This window comes from Ranitomeya imitator, chromosome 9 (assembly GCF_032444005.1).
Source record: "Ranitomeya imitator isolate aRanImi1 chromosome 9, aRanImi1.pri, whole genome shotgun sequence".
NCBI classification, from domain to species: Eukaryota; Metazoa; Chordata; class Amphibia; order Anura; family Dendrobatidae; genus Ranitomeya; species Ranitomeya imitator.
In genome coordinates, this window is record NC_091290.1 from 45,662,806 (window position 1) to 45,682,547 (window position 19,742).

The window sequence follows — 19,742 nt, forward strand, 5'->3', positions numbered from 1 at the left end:
GGGATGAGTTGTAGTTTTGAATGACGCCATTTATTTTTCCATGCGATGTACTGAAAAATGGGGGGTGAGGTGATTGGGATGAAATGGTGAAAAAAAAAAAATGTTAGTGATATCTTGTAATTTTAATTTTCTTTTCAGTGAGCTGCTCCTGCGCAGAAGACAGATGTATTATATACTTCTTGTAGTATTTTTAGAATCCGTTTCTGGCCGGCTGTAGAATGGAGTATTGCTATGAATAGGGGGTCTGGACAGGCGGCATTTGTTACGGTGTATAGAAGTGTGAGTGTATTTACAGAGCGAGCCTGTACCCGGAGCAGGCTTGTGTAATGTCAGGAATGTGGTGGTCTGTCTGCCGTCCTCTCCTCCCCTACACAACTGCTAGTCCCTCTCCTCCCTCTGCCTGCATTAGGGAGGGGCACTGCCACCTAGTGGTAATAATCGGCACAATGTGGCGCCACATTCTATTTACATCCTTTACTACTTCTGGCCTGTGCATCATAATATGAGAGAGGCCACAAACTGATCCGCTATTCATTATATCTGATATAGTATGACACTTTTAGCAACACACACACACACACACGTGGACACACACACACGTGGACACACACACACGTGCACGCACGCACACACCCACCATATGGAAAATATATTGGGACAAGTCTTAATCGTTAAATTCAGGTTTATCATTGTCACATTGCCCCTGGTGAATAAGCTCTGGCCCCTCACACTCTGTTGTATAGCCTCCAGCCGTCAGCCATTACTACCATGTGACAGATCGGCCGGTGGTGCAGAGCTCACTGATAACAGTGCGGCCTGTAATAGGAGCCACCGGGGTGACAAGTCGTTTGACATTTCTCCTAAATCTTCCCCGTCACCTGTGAGTGATATTATTCAGAAGTGGAAGGAACCGCAGCAACTCAGCCACGAAGCGGAGACCCCATAACGTTACAGAGCGGGGGGCCGAGTGCTGAGGGGCAGAAAAGTCACCACCGCTCTGCTGACTCTGTAACTGAGAAGCCAAATCTAGACACAGCAAATATTATACATCAGACCACAGGAGAGTATCAGACGGATATCTACCATAGGCAGATGGTGGCGTATACTTGCTAGGATGTGAATGGCAGACCATTCAGAAATGCCTCCTCTACTATTTAACATGAGCACATAATTTGTGCACCTTAAGCGTCATTACTGAGCAGCTGCACGCAGCCATACATCACCAAGCACAATGCTGAGCGATGGATGCAGCGGTGTAAAGTCTCCACCACTGGAATCAGGAGGATACTTGTTCTGTGGAGTTTTCTGTAGATACCTTAGGTATCCATGGTTACGACCATTGATATAGTGACAGTCATCTAGTTGCTAGTGGTCGTAACCATGGATACCTAAGGTCCTGCAATGCCTGCACATGAGGAAAGAGACATAGCGAATTAGGAAAACTATACTACATTTATAATGGGAGGTATTTGCTAATATTATTATTATTATTATTATTATTATTATTACACCTACTACATATTGGGATAGGATTTTGGAGATGGGAATAACCCTTTAAATTGTAGATGAAACCATGTATAAGGTGTGTGTGTGTGTGTGTGTATCTCTCACCAAATAATTGTTTATTCTTCTAGTATTTTATCCTGTTGCTCTGCATCTTTATCCTGGAGATTCTGGCAGGTGTCCTGGCATATATTTACTACCAGCAGGTAAGCGCTGGATGATGTGTCTGTGTGTTTTTTGTTTCTTTTTAATTTTATTAAGTGATTACCTAAAACCTCTCTTCTTATGTCCTAAAAGGGCATTTGGAGTATCGGGTGGGGTCCAGTGGTTCCCCTATTAGTCAGAGCGGAGATCCTCCATAGGGATGTGCAGCGGCTCCCTGCTATGACTAATGGTGTGCGCATTCCACCAGACGCTGGCTAATGCTGGAAGCAATTATCTCATCTTCTCTCTTCAGGGGTGTAACACTCCTCAGACTCCTAAACTATTTAATTTTTTTTCCTTGAGGGTGCTTGACTGACTTTTTAGACCAGTGAAGTATTGCTGCTGTCCTGAACTGTGCGCGCTCCCAGTGCTGCCATCTCTGCTGCATTGGAAGAGCTTATGTGTTTGGGGGAGGATCACAAGTGGCGTCTGGATTGCCGTGTTCGGTGATACTTGGGTATCGAGTAGAGCTGCTCCTGGGCTACTGCTTGTGTCACGAGCCATTCTATACAAATGAATGGCGCAGACGATGAGGAGCTAGTGTGCACGCTCCAGCATGCACGCTCCAGCATGCACGCTCCATCATGCACGCTCCAGCATGCACGCTCCAGCATGCACGCTCCAGCATGCACGCTCCAGCATGCACGCTCCCAGGAAGCCAACCGGTCTCGGTGTAAAACTGTCCTGCAGCTCCTGCACATGTTCGGCCACATCTCCAATACAGCTCGGTGCCCCTTTGGCAGCAGTAAAAAATAAAATGCTAAAAAAACAGGTAGCGGCATAATGGAGGCAATGGAACTAAGCAAGTGTTTCAGTCAAGAAGCTGAAATCCTGGAGAAAAGCGTGTGCGGCCACTTTTCTCCGGCAGGTATGGCGGTGCTTTATCTTTTTGGCCATCATTGCTGAGCTGCTCTCCTCATGCACATTTATTCTGGTATGTTTTTAGCTCATGAATTTAATTATTGGTGGGACTCATGGTTGTAGACAGCCCCCGGGCAGTAGGGGTGTAATTTGCTTTTATTTGATTAAGTAAGAGGGCACATGTGTCGGCACGCTCACGTATGGAGGCTGTGTAATTACACAGCGTGTGACAGGCTCCCCTGACTGCCGACCGCCCACACCTGCCACGGATTAGGGGACGCTAATTATTCAGACCTGGTGTAGATGAACCACACGAAGAACACATCAATTTTCATCCAAGTTGTCATCCGTATGTCTGTTTTTATACCAGTTGTTTTTATCTCAACAAGTTAAAAAAAAAAAAAAAATAGGCCAAATACGGATTTTTATGTTAGCAATTGCAATGCATGTGGTCAAAATGGGTGTGGAAGAATGGTGTTGTGGCTCTTAAAGGGAACCTGTCACCTGAATTTGGCGGGACCAGTTTTGGGTCATATGGGCGGAGTTTTCAGGTGTTTGATTCACCCTTTCCTTACCCGCTGGCTGCATGCTGGCCGCAATATTGGATTGAAGTTCATTCTCTGTCCTCCGTAGTACACGCCTGTGCAAGGTAATCTTGCTTTGCGCAGGCGTGTACTACGGAGGACAGAGAATGAACTTCAATCCAATATTCCGGCCAGCATGCAGCCAGCGGGTAAGGAAAGGGTGAATCAAACACCTGAAAACTCCGCCCATATGACCCAAAACTGGTCCCGCCAAATTCAGGTGACAGGTTCCCTTTAAAATAAATACATTCGAACTACCCCATTTCCCTGCATTGGTCTGAGTGTGGCCCTTTTGGCGTACAGACAGATTTTTTTACAGGGATGTACAGGACAGACCAAAAGTTTGGATACACCTTCTCATTCAAAGATTTTTCTGTATTTTCATGACTATGAAAATTGTACATTCACACTGAAGGCATCAAAACTATGAATTAACACATGTGGAATTATATACTTAACAAAAAAGTGTGAAGCAACTGAAAATATGTCTTATATTCTAGGTTCTTCAAAGTAGTCACCTTTTGCTTTGATGACTGCTTTGCACACTCTTGGCATTCTCTTTTTGAGCTTAAAGAGGTAGTCACCGGGAATGGGCTTCCAACAATCTTGAAGGAGTTCCCAGAGATGCTTAGCACTTATTGGCCCTTTTGCATTCACTCTGCGGTCCACCTCACCCCAAACCATCTCGATTGGGTTCAGGTCTGGTGACTGTGGAGGCCAGGTCATCTGGTGTAGCACCCCATCACTCTCCTTCTTGGTCAAATAGCCCTTACACAGCCTAGAGGTGTGTTTGGGGTCATTGTCCTGTTGAAAAATAAATGATGGTCCAACTAAGCGCAAACCGGATGGAATAGCATGCCGCTGCAAGATGCTGTGGTAGCCATGCTGGTTCAGTATGCCTTCAATTTTGAATAAATCCCCAACAGTGTCACCATCAAAGCACCCCCATACCATCACACCTCCTCCTCCATGCTTCACGGTGGGAACCAGGCATGTAGAGTCCATCCATGCACCTTTTCTGCATCGCACAAAAACACGGTGGTTGGAACCAAAGATCTCAAATTTGGACTCATCAGACCAAAGCACAGATTTCCACTGGTCTAATGTCCATTCCTTGTGTTCCTTAGCCCAAACAAGTCTCTTCTGCTTGTTGCCTGTCCTTAGCAGTGGTTTCCTAGCAGCTATTTTACCATGAAGGCCTGCTGCACAAAGTCTCCACTTAACAGTTGTTGTAGAGATGTCTGCTGCTAGAACTCTGTGTGGCATTGACCTGGTCTCTAATCTGAGCTGCTGTTAACCTGCGATTTCTGAGGCTGGTGACTCGGATAAACTTATCCTCAGAAGCAGAGGTGACTCTTGGTCTTCCTTTCCTGGGGCGGTCCTCATGTGAGCCAGTTTCTTTGTAGCGCTTGATGGTTTTTGCCACTGCACTTGGGGACACTTTCAAACTACTATCCTACTATCTGGATGGTCAGCATCTCCGATGAACCCCTGTCACTCCCATGGGGGGGAAAAGCGTGGGCATTGCTAGGGATGATTTCCCCATATGAGGCCTCACTGATGGCTCTGCTGAACGGTGTCCCTTGCGCTAAGGATGGTGCAGCTTGGCTCAGATGAGTATAGCGCTTTTTTCACTGCTTATATGGATCCAAATAATTATTTATGGGGCAGTGTGCAGTCCTATTATGGAAAGCGATATGAAAGGACACCGATATCTAAATAAGTATATGCAGGAAGCCTGATTGTTGGCCTCTGTGGGTTTTGCTTTTTATTCTCTGCTTTGATTATCACCTATTTTGTTGATGGGTCATTGGACCATGATAGCTTAAGAAAGGACATGCCATCAATAACAGATATATCTCTGTGATGGGTAGGATTGAAATATAAACTATCTGAAGCAGAGTTTTCTCATTTAAATATCTTGGACAAATGAGACATTTTTACATTATTTTGCCCAGATGGCATGTATTTACATATATTTGGACCCTATTAATGATCTGTAACGGCAAAAGAACAGATTTTGTTTTTTTGTTTTGTTGGTTTCTCTAATTTTTTCAATTTTTTTTCTTCAATTTTGCTTGTTTTTTTATTTCTTTCTTTTTCTAGGCAATGGGTGTATTGGGACACATTTTTTATGACCATAGGGATTGATTAGGGTTAGCAGGGCAAGCCGCCGCCGAGTGGGGGCGCCACCGCTGAAACTTAGGGTGCCAACCTCCACAGTCAGGCAGGGACCAGTATTAGGGGATTGACAGGGTCCGATAGTCTGCATATAAATTGCTTACCTTCCCTATGGTAACCTATGTGTATTAATGGCTTCAAATATGGAATAATGTTTTTTTTCCCTCACCCCCATATCAGTTTTTTCTCTTTCCACCTTCCACCCCCCATATCATTCTTTTTTTCCCATCAACCAATGTCTTTTTTTCCCACCCCCCATATCAGTCTTTTCTCACCCTCCTATCAGTTTTTTCTCCAACCCCCTTATATCAGTCTTTTCTCCAACCCCCTTATATCAGTCTTTTCTCCCACCCCACCCCATATCAGTCTTTTCTCCCACCCCTCCATGTAGTCTTTTCTCGCACCCCCCCATGTAGTCTTTTCTCCCACCCCACCCCATATCAGTCTTTTCTCCCTCCCCATATCAGTCCTTTCTCCCACCCCTCAAATATCAGTCCCCACTACTGTGGTAATATGGCAAAAGTGTGGTTTTTGAAAGCAGGGACCTGTAAAAGGATGGATCATCTAGAGACTTGGACTTACTACATACAGTCATGGAAAAAAGTGTTGGCACTCTTGAAATTGTTCCAGAACATGAAGTATTTCTCCCTGAAATCATTGCAATTATACATGTTTTGTTATACACATAGTTATTTCCTTTATGTGCAATGGAATAAAAAAAAAGGTGGGGAAAAAGGCAAATTGGACATCATTTTACACAAAACCCCCAAAATGGATTTGGACAGAATTGTTGGATCCCTCAACTTAATATTTGTTTACACGACCTTTGGAATAAGTAACTATCAATCGCTTCCTATAACCATCAACAAGCTTATTACATCTCTCAGCTGGAATTTTGCACCACTCTACTTTTGTAAACTGCTCCAGGTCTCTCATATGTGAAGGCGCCTTCTCCAAACAACAATTTTTGGATCTCTCCACAGGTGTTCAATGGGATTTAGATCCGAGCTCAGTGCTGGCCACTTCAGAACTCTCCAGCGATTTGTTTCCATCCGTTTCTGGGTGCTTCTTGAAGTACAGCGTGTCCGTAAAGTCATGGTGCACTTTTGACCAGTCACTGGAAAGCAACAAAAAACGATAGAAATGTGATATCTCCTGCAAATAAAAGAAAAACTCTCCCAGTTTCATACCTATCCAGTGCAGTTCGATGTGGGCTCCCATTTGTTGCCCTACCCACATCAAGATGATAGCATAAGCTTGTGGTTGCATGATGTCACAGACCTGGCAGTGTATTAATCAGAGTTCAGTTTATCGGGGGGTTAATCTGACTGGGGGCTCAGCAAAAGCTTAAATGAGTTTGTGTTGTTTTGTTCTTGTTATCTCTCCTCATGAGCAGATCTGATATGATTGGGCCAGAGAAAGGGCGCCAAAATGTAAACTATAAAAGTACAACATGACTTTACGGACACACTGTATGTATAGACTCATTGTCCTGTTGGAAGACCCATGACCTAGAATGCAAACCCATCTTTCTGACACTGGGCACTACATTGCAACCCAAAATCCTTTGGTAATATTCACATTTCATGATAATTTGCACACAGTCAAGGCACCCAGTGCCAGAAGCAGCAAATCAACCCCAAAACATCTATGAACCTCCACCATATTTGACTGTAGGTACTGTTTTCTTTTCATTCTGTTTTTGGTAAAAGGTAGAATGATGTGTTTTCCCTAAAAGCTCTGTCTTGGTTTCATCTGACCACAAGACACTTTCCCAGAAGGATTTTGACTTGCTCACATACATTTTGACAACCTGCAGTCTAGCTTTGTCTCTGTGTCAGCAGTGGGGTCCTCCTGGGTCTCCTGCCATGGCATTTCATTTCACTCAAATCTGGATAGATAGTTCGCTCTGACCTTGATGCATCCTGAGCCTGCAGGACAGCTTCAATTTCTCTGAAACATGATTGGAGCTGCCCATCCAGAGTTTCCTGCGTTGCAACCTTTCATCAACTTTTCTCTGCCGCCCACGTCCAGGGAGATTAGCTACAGTGCCATGGGGGTTGTACAAATCTTGTCTGTTGCTCACCGTGGACAAAGAAACATCAAGATCTCTGGCAATAGACTTGAAACCTTGAAACTGTTGATATTTTTCAACAATTTTGGTTCTCAGGTACTCAGACAGTTCTCTTGTTTTCTTTATAATTTCCATGCTTAGCGTGGCACACACAATGCAAAGATTAAGTCAACCTCTCCTCTTTATCTGGTTTCAGGTGTTATTTTCATATTGCCCACACCTGTTACTTTCCACAGGGGAGTTTGAACGAGCATCACATGCTTGAAGCAAAGTTGTTAACCCACAATCATCGAAAGGTGCCCATAATCTTGTCCTGCCGATTTTGGGGGTTTTGTGTAAAATGTTATCCAATTTGTTTTTTTTTTGTTGTTTTTGATGTTTCAGTAGACACAAGGAAATTAAACGTGTATAACAAAACGTGTAATTGTAATAATTTTCTGACAAATACTTTTTCTGGAAGAATTTCAAGGGTGCCATAACTTTCGGCCATTACTGTGTAGCAGACTTCCAGGATGTCCAGTTTTCCAATCAATCGTGTAGTACTGAATATATGAAGTCATATTTCATGCTGCAGAAATATATGGCATTATCTTGCCGTGGAGTGACCGTATCCTGAAATAAAGTGTCACAGACTGACATAGAGTTTCAAGTGCTATACGATGGGGCGGGGGAGTAAATTTGCTTTTTTTTCATAGTGTTTGGAGTTGTGTTCACTCTTACCCCACCCCTCGCATACCAGTTTGTTCCACTTTTACCCCTCGCATACCAGCTTGTCCCACTCTTACCCCCACAAATCCTGTTATCCTATACTCTTACCCCCCACATACCAGCTTTTCATTTACCTTTACCCTCCCTCATATCAGCTTCTCCTTTTACTCCCCCCCCACATACCAGCTTGTCCCTACTCTTACCCCCCACACAGCAGCTTGTCCCTACTCTTACCCCTCACATACCAGCTTGTCCCTACTCTTACCCCCCACATACCAGCTTGTCCCCACTCTTACCCCTCACATACCAGCTTGTCCCTACTCTTACCCCTCAGATACCAGCTTGTCCCCACTCTTAACCCCCCCAATATGCCAGCTTGTCCCCACTCTTACCTCCCACATACCAGCTTGTCCTTACTCTTACCCCTCAGATACCAGCTTGTCCCCACTCTTACCCCCCCAATATGCCAGCTTGTCCCTATTCATACCCCCCAATATGCCAGCTTGTCCCCACTCTTACCCCCACATACCAGCTTGTCCCTACTCTTACCCCTCACATACCAGATTGTCCCCACTCTTACCCCCCCAATATGCCAGCTTGTCCCTACTCATACCCCACACCATACCATCTTGTCCCCATTCTTACCCCTCACATACCAGCTTGTCCCTACTCATACCCCCCAATATGCCAGCTTGTCCCTGCTCTGCCTCCCCCCCACCCGCATGCTGCTCATGTGTGAGCTCACTGTATATACTCGTGTGTAACTCTTGCTCTGTCCCGGTCTCTCCCTCCATGCCGCAGTGTGCTCCGTTCTGCTCACAGGTAACAATTGTACTTACTTCAATGGCTGCCGGGCATTGAAAATTAAAATAGTGCAAAGAAAAAACACATTCTAAGTATATTTTTTAGTAGAAGCCTTGAGAAAGGCACAGAATGATCTGTTAACTACTTTACTAGTGAAAATTAAGTTCATGGCTGTCCATCGGCAGATTTCCCATTATGGCACCAGAAATCTGCTGATAAAATATTAGTCAACGGTCTCTTATAATATGGGACAGTTATTCGTTCAGTGTCCCTGCAGACAAAATACTAGTTAATGTAAATAATATAGGGAAATGCTGAAATATGGTTCAGATATCAGAAAATCATGTCGTCTCACACATCGGAGTGATCGTTCCCTGATCTGAACAGTTCTTCCTTGTTTCATAGGGCATGCAAGGTAATGCAGAGACATGACATTTCCTAACAATCTGTCAAAGTAGTACAGTGGTAAAGCTGATCTGTCACCAGATTTCACAGTATATTATTCAATAGATCTCACATACCTAATGAGGCCGGAGTACCTAATTAGAAAATATTTTTTAACTTTTAAATGTTTGTATAATACTTTAATGAACATTTTGCTCACTCTCCTCCAGCCTAGCCTAAGTGACAGCTCCTCAGTGTTCCTCCTCCTTGCTGACATCTCACATCGCTCACTACAAGCTGCAGCCGTCAGGCTGGTTGGGCGGAGACTGAAAACACTGGGACTCCTAAAATGCTCATTTTAATATGAGTAATATACAGTTGTACAGAGTTGGATTTCCAAAGTAAATACACTAGACCCATCCATTCCAAGAGATCTATTAAATAGTATATGCAGATTGTATTGTGAAATCTGGCAACAGACCTGCAGTGATCACGTAGACTTCCTGATTTATTATTTCTGATGCTAAAACGGAAGTATACTATATCAATATTCCCAGACCCTTGTGCCAACCATCTCTGTAGGTAAAGTTACAATGACGTTAGTAGTAAGAGGTGACGTTTTCTTGTCTCTGCAGCTGAACGATGAACTGAAGCAAAGCCTGAAAACCACCATGACCATGAACTATAAGAAGCCCGGAGAGGACAAGGTGACCAATGCTGTGGACAAGCTGCAGCAGGAGGTGACAAGTTTTATTCTCTTCAGAACTATGATTTTTTTTTTTTCTTTACATATCGGTATCTGCATTCATGACACTGTATATTTTATCCTTTAAAAAAAAAAAAAGGTGGAAGACACTTCTTTTTCCGGTTTTATAAGGAAATTTATGCAACTCTACAAGTAAATATTTAGAAAATTGTGGACATTTAAAAGTCAATGAATGGAAGCAGGGAGCCAGAGAGTAAGGTTGTATAAAAGTCAATGAATGGAAGCAGGGAGCCAGAGAGTAAGGCTGTATAAAAGTCAATGAATGGAAGCAGGGAGCCGGAGAGTAAGGCTGTATAAAAGTCAATGAATGGAAGCAGGGAGCCAGAGAGTAAGGCTGTATAAAAGTCAATGAATGGAAGCAGGGAGCCGGAGAGTAAGGCTGTATAAAAGTCAATGAATGGAAGCAGGGAGCCAGAGAGTAAGGCCGTATAAAAGTCAATGAATGGAAGCAGGGAGCCAGAGAGTAAGGCTGTATAAAAGACAATGAATGGAAGCAGGGAGCCGGAGAGTAAGTCTGTATAAAAGTCAATGAATGGAAGCAGGGAGCCAGAGAGTAATAGGCTGTATAAAAGTCAATGAATGGAAGCCGGGACCCAGAGAGTAAGGCTGTATAAAAGTCAATAAATGGAAGCAGCGAGCCAGAGAGTAAGGCTGTATAAAAGTCAATGAATGGAAGCAAGGAGCCAGAGAGTAAGGCTGTATAAGAGACAATGAATGGAAGTAGAGAGCCAGAGAGTAAGACGCTGTAAACACATTTTTTTTTCTGTAGCCAAGACCTGCTGTTTTTGGCATTTGAAACACTTCATGTTTGACATGTTTTTTTTGGATGCAGATAAATTGTGTGCTTACATGATTAATTAAGTTAGTTTTATTCACCCCAAAAAAGATTTTGTTTTTTTTTTGCGGCGATTTTACACTTTCAGCATTTTTTCAACCATATAAATTAATGAGAAAGAATTGACACGCTGCCAATTTAAAAAATGCTTCCGTTCCATATTCATTACTGTAATGAGCGGTACCACGTGACCGCTCACTACAGGAAGAAGGTGCTGGGGAACCAGGGACTGTGCCAGGAGCAGGTGAGTATGATTACACAGCTGCCGCTCCCCCTCCCCTGCCGACCCCTGGGTATGACTCGAGTATAAGCCTAAAAAAATGGGCTGAAATTCTCGGCTTATACTCGAGTATGTACCGTACTTTAAAAAGTCATCAAATATTCTTTAGTGGAATATGTCTTCCATTTCTGACCCTCATGTATCCGAGCACAGGGCTCCTACCCACATCAATGTACAATCCTTTTAAGTTTTAGTTGTAAAATAAAAATGTCTTCTACTTGTTCTTGAGTCCTTTTCATTTGACCGTTTCCGCCTGGTCTTCAGAACATCCACTTATTCTATCAGTCGTTAGCCTTTCCTTTGTTTGTCCACATTGTTCCTGATTTGTTCTTTTCTCTCCTTTAGTTTAAGTGCTGTGGCAGCAATAATTCCCAGGACTGGAAGGAAAGTGCCTGGATAAAGTCTCCAGACTCGGAGGGGCGTCTGGTTCCAGACAGCTGCTGTAAGACGGTTACCCCCAAATGTGGGGTCCGAGACCATCCGTCAAACATCTACAGAGTGGAGGTCAGGAACCATTTCTTTCACTGACTGCTCTTAAACTTGGGATTAATAATAGTGCAGAACAATAAAGCAACGTTAAAAAGCTCAAGGACATAATGTGCAGGAAATAAATAGATATCTTTTGTTCTGTGTTAGCCACATTATGTCCAAAAATATTAAAATTTGAGTCCTCAGTGCTTGGTACCATATTTTCAGTTGGCTATTAAATGGTAACAGATTGCAAGCTTCCAAGACTACTCTGGTCCCTTCATCAGGCTTTCTGTGCCTGATGAAGGGACCATTTTATGCCTGATGAAGAGACCTGAGCAGTCCCGAAAGCTTGCAATCTGTTGACGTCTTTTCCGTTAGCCATTAACGGGCAACAACCAATGAGGACTCTCAAATTGTAATATTTTTGGACATAATGTGGTTATTTGTCCACAGTGATATTAGAATAGCCTGTAAGATGAGCCAATTACTTTTTTTACTTCCAGCAGGGAAACGGGTGGATACATTTTTTTTAAAAAACTTTTTTCTCCTTGTCTTCAAAGGGCGGCTGCATCACCAAACTGGAAAACTTCATCCGATCTCATCTGCTTATTATCGGAGCGGTGGGCATTGGCATTGGCTTTGTACAGGTGACTTCTCTTTTCATAATTATTGTAATCTAAATGATGGAATTGTCTCAACTTTTTTTTTTTTTTTCAAATAATTTTTATTGAAGAAAATGTGAAGCATAACAATACATACCTATGCATGTATGAGTATATTGACAATATTACTTTTCTTAAATTTCCAATAATACAAAATCAACTTTCGCTCCCCTGCCCTCCATCTTCTTGCTTGCCGGGGAGGGGTGTGCTCCTGCTTGATTGACAGTTCGGACCAGCGGCATTGTTGTGCTGCCTGCCCCATCTGTGTGAGCTCCCATTCTACAAGTGGAGCCAGCTTTGTCTCTCTGGGGCACAGTTGCACTTACTATGCAGCCAGCATCAGAGCAGCGCTTACAAGCTCTATTCCAAAGGTGGCCGCTAACCTGACAATTGGTGGTAAGCCATAGAATTCAGAGTCCCTCCTTTCTGAATGCTGAAGCCTAGCACCCCTGATCACTATGACTATTCCATTATAGCTCCAGTTGGACTAGTTGTCCATCAGAGCCAATGAATTAGCACAGTTTAATTCGTTTTTATGTGAATTGATTCCACTTAAAACCTAATTCTACTCAAAATCTGGAATTATCAGGTGCTAAGTAAAGCCTCATTCAGATGTCTGTGTTGTATCCGTTTTTTTTTTCACGTGTACAGCATGTATCCATTATAATCTATGGTGCTGTTCACCTGTCTGTGTTTCTCATGGATTGTGAATCCTAGTGAAACACACAGACATGTCCATTATTTATTTGCAGCACGGATGACAAGGGCCAATATAAGTCTATGGGTCCATGAGAAACTCGTACACCACCGGATGGCATCAGTGTATAGTCCGTGTGCTGTCAGTGCTTAACACTGAAAAGAATAGGAGAGGCTGTGTAATCTATTTCTTTATCCATTTGTCAAAAACACTGATGGTAAAAATGAACACACTGATGACACTGATGGTAAAAATGGATTCACGGATGACACTGATGATAAAAAAATGGACACACGGGCGACACTGATGGTAAAAATGAACACACTGACGACACTGATGGTAAAAATGGATTCGCGATGACACTGATGATAAAAATGGACACACTGGTGACACTGATGGTAAAAATGGACACATGGGCGACACTGATGGTAAAAATGGACACACGGGCGACACTGATGGTAAAAATGGACACACGGGCGACACTGATGGTAAAAAATGGACACATGGGCGACACTGATGGTAAAAAAGAACACACTGGTGACACTGATGGTAAAAATGGATGTACGGGTGACACAGATGGTAAAAATGGATGTACGGGTGACACTGATGGTAAAAATGGACACACGGATGACACTGATGGTAAAAATGAATTCGAGATGACACTGATGATAAAAATGGACACTGGTGACACTGATGGTAAAAATGGATGTACGGGCAACACTGATGGTAAAAATGGATGTATGGGTGACACTGATGGTAAAAATGGATGTACGGGTGACACTGATGGTAAAAATGGATGTACGGTGACACTGATGGTAAAAATGGACACGGGTGACACTGATGGTAAAAATGGACACACGGGTGACACTGATGGTAAAAATGGACACACGGACGACACTAATGATAAAAATGGACACACTCGTGACACACTGATGGCAAAACTGGACTTACTGATGGTTAAAAACTGATATATGCTGATGAGACACTGACAGCGGTACCATTTTTCACGTACTTGTTTAAAGTCTGAATGAGACCTTACACACAGGTTTCCGTTCCTCCTGGTATTGGGCGTGCAGAGCCATTACTGGTCACTGGACGGTGCGGTACTGATTACGCTGTACACCTCACAGATGACCCGTGCACCGATCCTGTCAATTAGAAAACGACCCAACGATATTCTCTTGGTTTTCTGGGGACAATTCTCTCCTTTAGTCTTTTCCATTAGAAAGTGTTTACCTACTAATCTAATGTGCAGGTATTAAAGTTTGGATTTGGCACGTTTTTATGCTACCAGTCTCTATAAGGTTGGATCCTGATATTTGTGTTTCATGGTTTGAGCACCAACCATGACTTCTCGGCTGACCCATACACAGGATCAGGAGTCTCTTGGCCGTTCTGAGACGTCTCGGGCCACATATTGACGCGTGATGTTCTATCTGATGGCTATTTCTAGCAGGCCCTTTGTAACTTGGCTTCTCCTGTCTTCATCTTACTTCTTAGGTATTTGGAATGATTTTCACCTGCTGTCTGTACAAGAGTCTGAAGTCTGAGCCGTACTAGGATCTCTGTGGACTTCTAATATTAACCCATTGCATCCTGCTGACCTAAGATGCTGCTTGTGCAGCAGATACTCGTGACATCAGCTGCTTCCAACCACCCCGAATACCCGGCTGCCGAGCTGCAAACCATACATGTCTGCTGCCATCATCCAAATGGTAATTTGTGCCAAGGTAAACGTCAGAAGCCATCATTTCTTCTGGACTGGATCTTATTCTCTCACGTGCCTAACGCCTCTGATTGTTCCTGCTGCTCGCCCTCACACTCGGGAGGAGTCGGATGCATTATTCGGGATCACCGTCATTGCCTTACCACCAAACTCCAAGCCAAGCGTGAATCCGTGATGATGGTCTCTGTCCGCCATTGTCAGCAGGAATTCTTCTCGACCCATCACCAGTCTTCAAGCCGAAGTAATAGGCATTTGTGCTCTTTAATTCCCCCCCACCCCCCCCCACCCCCCCCACCCCAAATCGGCCTTATTTTTTATTTTTTGAACCAGTATATAAAATGTATCACAAGTGGTACAGATTAAAGAGACATTAAGCTCCACTATCAAAAAAAGACATTTTGGAGGTAAATCAGTGGTGCGATGCCTCCTTGTCCTTTGGTTGCATAATGTTCACACTTTTTTAATGCAGATTTTTACAAGTATCGTGGAGCCGCTCCAGTAGGCAAGGGGTCACTTATTTATGTGATTTTGGTGGCATTAACCACTGAGGAATTAGCCCCATTTATACTAGATGGACTTGTTTTTATGTCTTGTGCTCTTCAGTGTCATTGATGCTGAACATGTCCTATCTATATGTATCCGGTTATTGAGCGATGTAGTGATTAGTTTTTAGAAGGAAAGTATTCCATATAAAAATTCTATTAAAAAAAATGTAATAAAATATATATTTATTACATTTTTTTTCCCTCTTTTTACTTTCTGGGGTTATGAGTTATGTCACTGATTGATGCCTAATCGTGTGTATAATCCTATCCCGATAGTACTTCGGTTAAGGTGCTCTGGTAAGGTGTTATCTGAGCATGCTCGGGTGCTAACTGAGTGACTTCGGCATGTTCGAAAAATATGTCTGAGTCCCCGCAGGTGCATGTCTCGCGGCTGTTCAAGAGCTGCAACACATGGAGGGATTTCCTAACAAACGTGTTGCTTCTGTCGAACAGCCGGGAGCCATGGAGCCGCGGGGACTCGGACATTTGAGCACGACGAAGACACTGTGTTAGCACCCGAACATGAGGACGCCTTATCCGAACACACACACTCATCACTAGTAGACACGACAAGCCTGGAAAAGAGAATCGGAGTGGTCTGAAACTATTATGGACCTTAGATTAGGATACTCATTGTATTTAATTTTAAGCGAGATGTCCAATAGTAAAAAAAAAAAAAAAAATGGCATGGATTGATTAAAAAATAATACTTTTACTGCCGGACAATTTAAGTTACAGGCTAAAGAGGGAGATGACTATATAAAGTAATGGAGGTGATGAGCGAGCTCGGCTGCCAGATCGTTCATCTTCCCTTTAATATAAAGTTCTTTTAAATGTCACTGAAAGTTAAACAGAGTTTCTGGCAAGCAGGAATAAAAGCCTTTGCCAAGTAATTAACTTCAGTTGGCCATGTGCACGGAACGCTTTTTCAAGCATTGATTCTGGTGTGCGAGGAAGAAAACATTCCGCGCCGCTGTACTAACAGATTATCATTCGGATTTGCCCCGCCATTGTCACACGGCTGCCTCTTCCAGCGTAAAGCCAAATGTGTTACAGCCGCTACTAAGCAGACACAATACACATATCCATGTGCGGCACCAGAGCTTACATGCACTCCTGGGCGCAGGATGGCATAGTTAGGAGACAATCAATACAGCTGGCACAAGGCATATTTATACAGAGCCGTGTCTCCGCGCCTTAAAGGGAATCTGGCTGCAGGATATCACCCCTGAACTATTTATGTGCATGCAGCTCTTTCAAAGACAAGTCCAGCAATACCTTTACATAGCCAATCCGTTCCTCCATTACTATTAAATTGGAAAATTTAGGATGTAGATTTGAAGCCTCTGTCACTCCGGCTCTATTCCCCCTGCTCAGCACCGCCTCCTCCTGCTTGATTGACAGCATCTATGCTGTGTGACTCCACTACAGGACTATACTATTGTGAATATTAAAAAGTTGTCAGTTCGGAAGGAGGAGGCAGGGCCGGGAGGGGAATAGAGCTGGAGTGACGGAGGCTTCACATCTACACATAGTCCTTCAGCCTCATTTTAATATGAAAAACAGTGATTTCTGAGTAATGGAGGCACGGACTGGCCATGTAAAGGTTTAGACGATATTAATCTAATGAGAATGCACACTTGCAGTAGCATGACCTTTAAATCCAAGTGCCATCGTGATATATCGCCCTTTCCATTTAGAAGCCATACTCTTCATAGAACAGATGTATGAGAAAATCGTATCAATCAGATCTTTTTGGTATTACCTTCGCCATCCCTGTCTGTGGACATTAAAGGGGTGTCTGAGAATGGGAAAAACTGCTACTCTGGTCTGTGACTGTATTCCTGAAGTCAATGCAGCAATACCAGACAAGGTCTCATTCATCATTTGCATTTTTCTCACTTTTTTTTTTTTGCGGTGTTTAATAACTATTTTGCATCAAATTCTTAAAAACCTCGCACCTGAGATTAATGAATATTCCCCAAAAATGAAATGCTTTTATTTTTACTAACCTTTTGGTTTGCACCTTTTCAGCACAAAGTCACATTTTGCTAAAATGTCGCAAACGTTTTGGCCGTACATACAATCCTTCTGGGGGGAGGCTGGAATATATAATATGTTTGCCTCAATTTTGCAACTTTTTATGAAGGTTGCAATTGACGAATCAGATGGGAACAATTGGAAACGCCAAACCTTGTTCACAATGGTGAGCAAGTAAAAAAAAAGAATAAAATAGACTTTAAAAAAAGAGCGCAAATTGAAAGAGGAGGTGCAAATGAAAAACAGTGTAAAAAAACAAACCGCAAACGCAATAATGAATCAGGCCCAATATATGAGCGACAGTAGGTAAGACCAGTGTTATTTCTGTTCTCATTCTCCCACTTGTTCTAAAATTTGCCGTGATGGCCTGTAGTGATGATTAGCAGCTGCCAGGTATCTGGTTGTCACTGATGGAGATGAACAATCCTAGCCCTGACTGTACCGCAGCCCTGACTGTACCGCAGCCCTGTCCTACGCATGTCACCATTCATATACCATACCATGGCTATATGTATACATTCTGCACGTGTGAAGGACTAGAATACGTGTTATATGCCTGCAAAGCAGCACGGCCAAGGCCTCAATCCCAAGTGTCTTTTTCCTAAGTTCCCTACTTTATCAGGTCTCATATCTGGGAGCAGCTGCGATTTGCCAGGTTGAGCTGCAATACCAGTTTCAGCCTATTCAAAAGGGTGGCGCTACTTCTGGGGAAATTTTGGCCAGTTATTCCACTCTAACAGTCCACCAATAAAGTAGACCATATGCTGAGCAATTTCTGCCCTAGGCTTCATAGTGGAGAAGCGGGGGTCCTGTCCACATCCGTCGCGGTGCCTGCTGCCTAAAGATATAACATATATATATTAATATGACTTCTTACTACTGAGACAACTACTGAACTCGTCAGCATTTTTAGCCTTGATGAATCCACCGCTATCATATCTATCAGCTCTTTATTAATATTATATAAGGTGTATATGACAAATCATGTTTTTCTTGTGACCTGTACAGATTTTTTTTTGTCTACCTAGATGTGAATGTTGTCATTAAACCGACTGCCAAATATAGTTTTTGTACTTTTTAGTGTATTAATAGGCTCATCTGCTTTTCTTCTTATATACTTTTTTATACAGTTCATAGCTGAGATCCGCACTGGATGGGGGCAGCACTTACAGTGGAGGCTGCTCATACTAAAGCTGGCCATAGACATTAGATTAGATTTTTTTTTATCAATCCATTAAAATCTGGGATAAAGCATAAATATGAGAATTATCATTTAATGAACAGTCCTATGCCTCAGATATGACTAACTCCTGCTATTGGGATGTTATCCTATCCAATCTATAGTGCCTTATGGAGATAGGCGGTGAAAGCCCTGCAGATATCTGGTCATTTTACAGTAAAAGGCAAACCGTAAAAGGTTTTTTTTTCGATTTCGGGAAAACTCATGTGCCCTAACTGCAGTTTGAGTAAAAATGTGCGCTTTACTCACCCTCCCCGGGTCCAGCGCTGAATGTGCCACTGCCCCCAGTGCCTCTTATTGTAAAATTCTCATTATCTTAGCGTGTACAGAGTCTCGGCACACAAATCTACGTGTAAAATACACGCTGTGTGCACTTAACCTAGGCTACGCATCACCTTGGGCCTCGACCATGGTTTGTTCGGTGCTGCTGCTACAACTTCGCAGCGTAATTCAAGCAAATGGGGTGGCATTGCAGCCTGGAGGGTACCGTAATTGCAAGTTAAATTTCCAATATTTCTTTTTTTTTTTTTTTTTGGGGGGGGGGGGAGGAGGGGAGTTGCTTGTAGCAGTATAACTCTATTCATTTTCTGATTGTGCCACAATATAGCAGCGGAACTGAGCGAACCTTGGTCGTGTAACAGATGTCGCAGCCAGGTAGCCCCAGCCGAAAGGTGAGCAAGGACAAGTCGGCGTTTTTGGATGGGGCTGCACCACCGACATCTTTTTCTAAGCTCAAATGATGAGAAGATGATTCCAGGTGTAACGGGAACATTTCACCATGTTTTAATTTAAAACAACAAAAAAGGTTTTAGTTATTTACTGTGCAAAAGATTGCCTGATCCTTTGTAGCGCCTTTTTCAGTATGTACTATGCATTCACTGATCATCTGGGTAATATATCCATGTAAGCACTGTATGTTCCTATTTAACATCACTGTGTATAAGTGAAGAATCCTAGACCCCATATGTCTTGTTTAAATACTTATTTTTGTTTTTAGTGTTAATAAAATGTGTTTATGCACTAAAGTCGTGCGTGATGGATCAGATACTGATGGGTGTGTACAACCAAGAACCTGTCTTGTACTGTTTTTTTACAGACACAATCAATGGCTACACTTGGTTTGACTTTGAGTAAACCTTATACACACATCAAGCCAAATACAGGAATGAGGTAAAAA

General features: G+C 43.0%; 1 protein-coding gene across 3 annotated transcripts in view; it reads left to right on the forward strand.

Moving 5' to 3' along the window:
• CD151 (CD151 molecule (Raph blood group)) overlaps positions 1-18,389 on the forward strand; it is a 48,791-nt gene extending 30,402 nt beyond the window's left edge. Inside the window, exons 4-8 of one of the 3 annotated variants that reach the window (XM_069739120.1) lie at positions 1,635-1,709; positions 9,939-10,043; positions 11,530-11,688; positions 12,216-12,302; positions 14,515-15,983. In XM_069739120.1, the coding sequence (XP_069595221.1) occupies positions 1,635-1,709; positions 9,939-10,043; positions 11,530-11,688; positions 12,216-12,302; positions 14,515-14,574 (486 nt within the window). In that variant the 3' untranslated portion in view covers positions 14,575-15,983. Of the gene's footprint in view, positions 1-1,634; positions 1,710-9,938; positions 10,044-11,529; positions 11,689-12,215; positions 12,303-14,514 lie in introns of all 3 variants that reach the window. The other 2 variants (XM_069739121.1, XM_069739122.1) reach the window with 2 other exon arrangements.
• Positions 18,390-19,742: the final 1,353 nt, after the last annotated feature.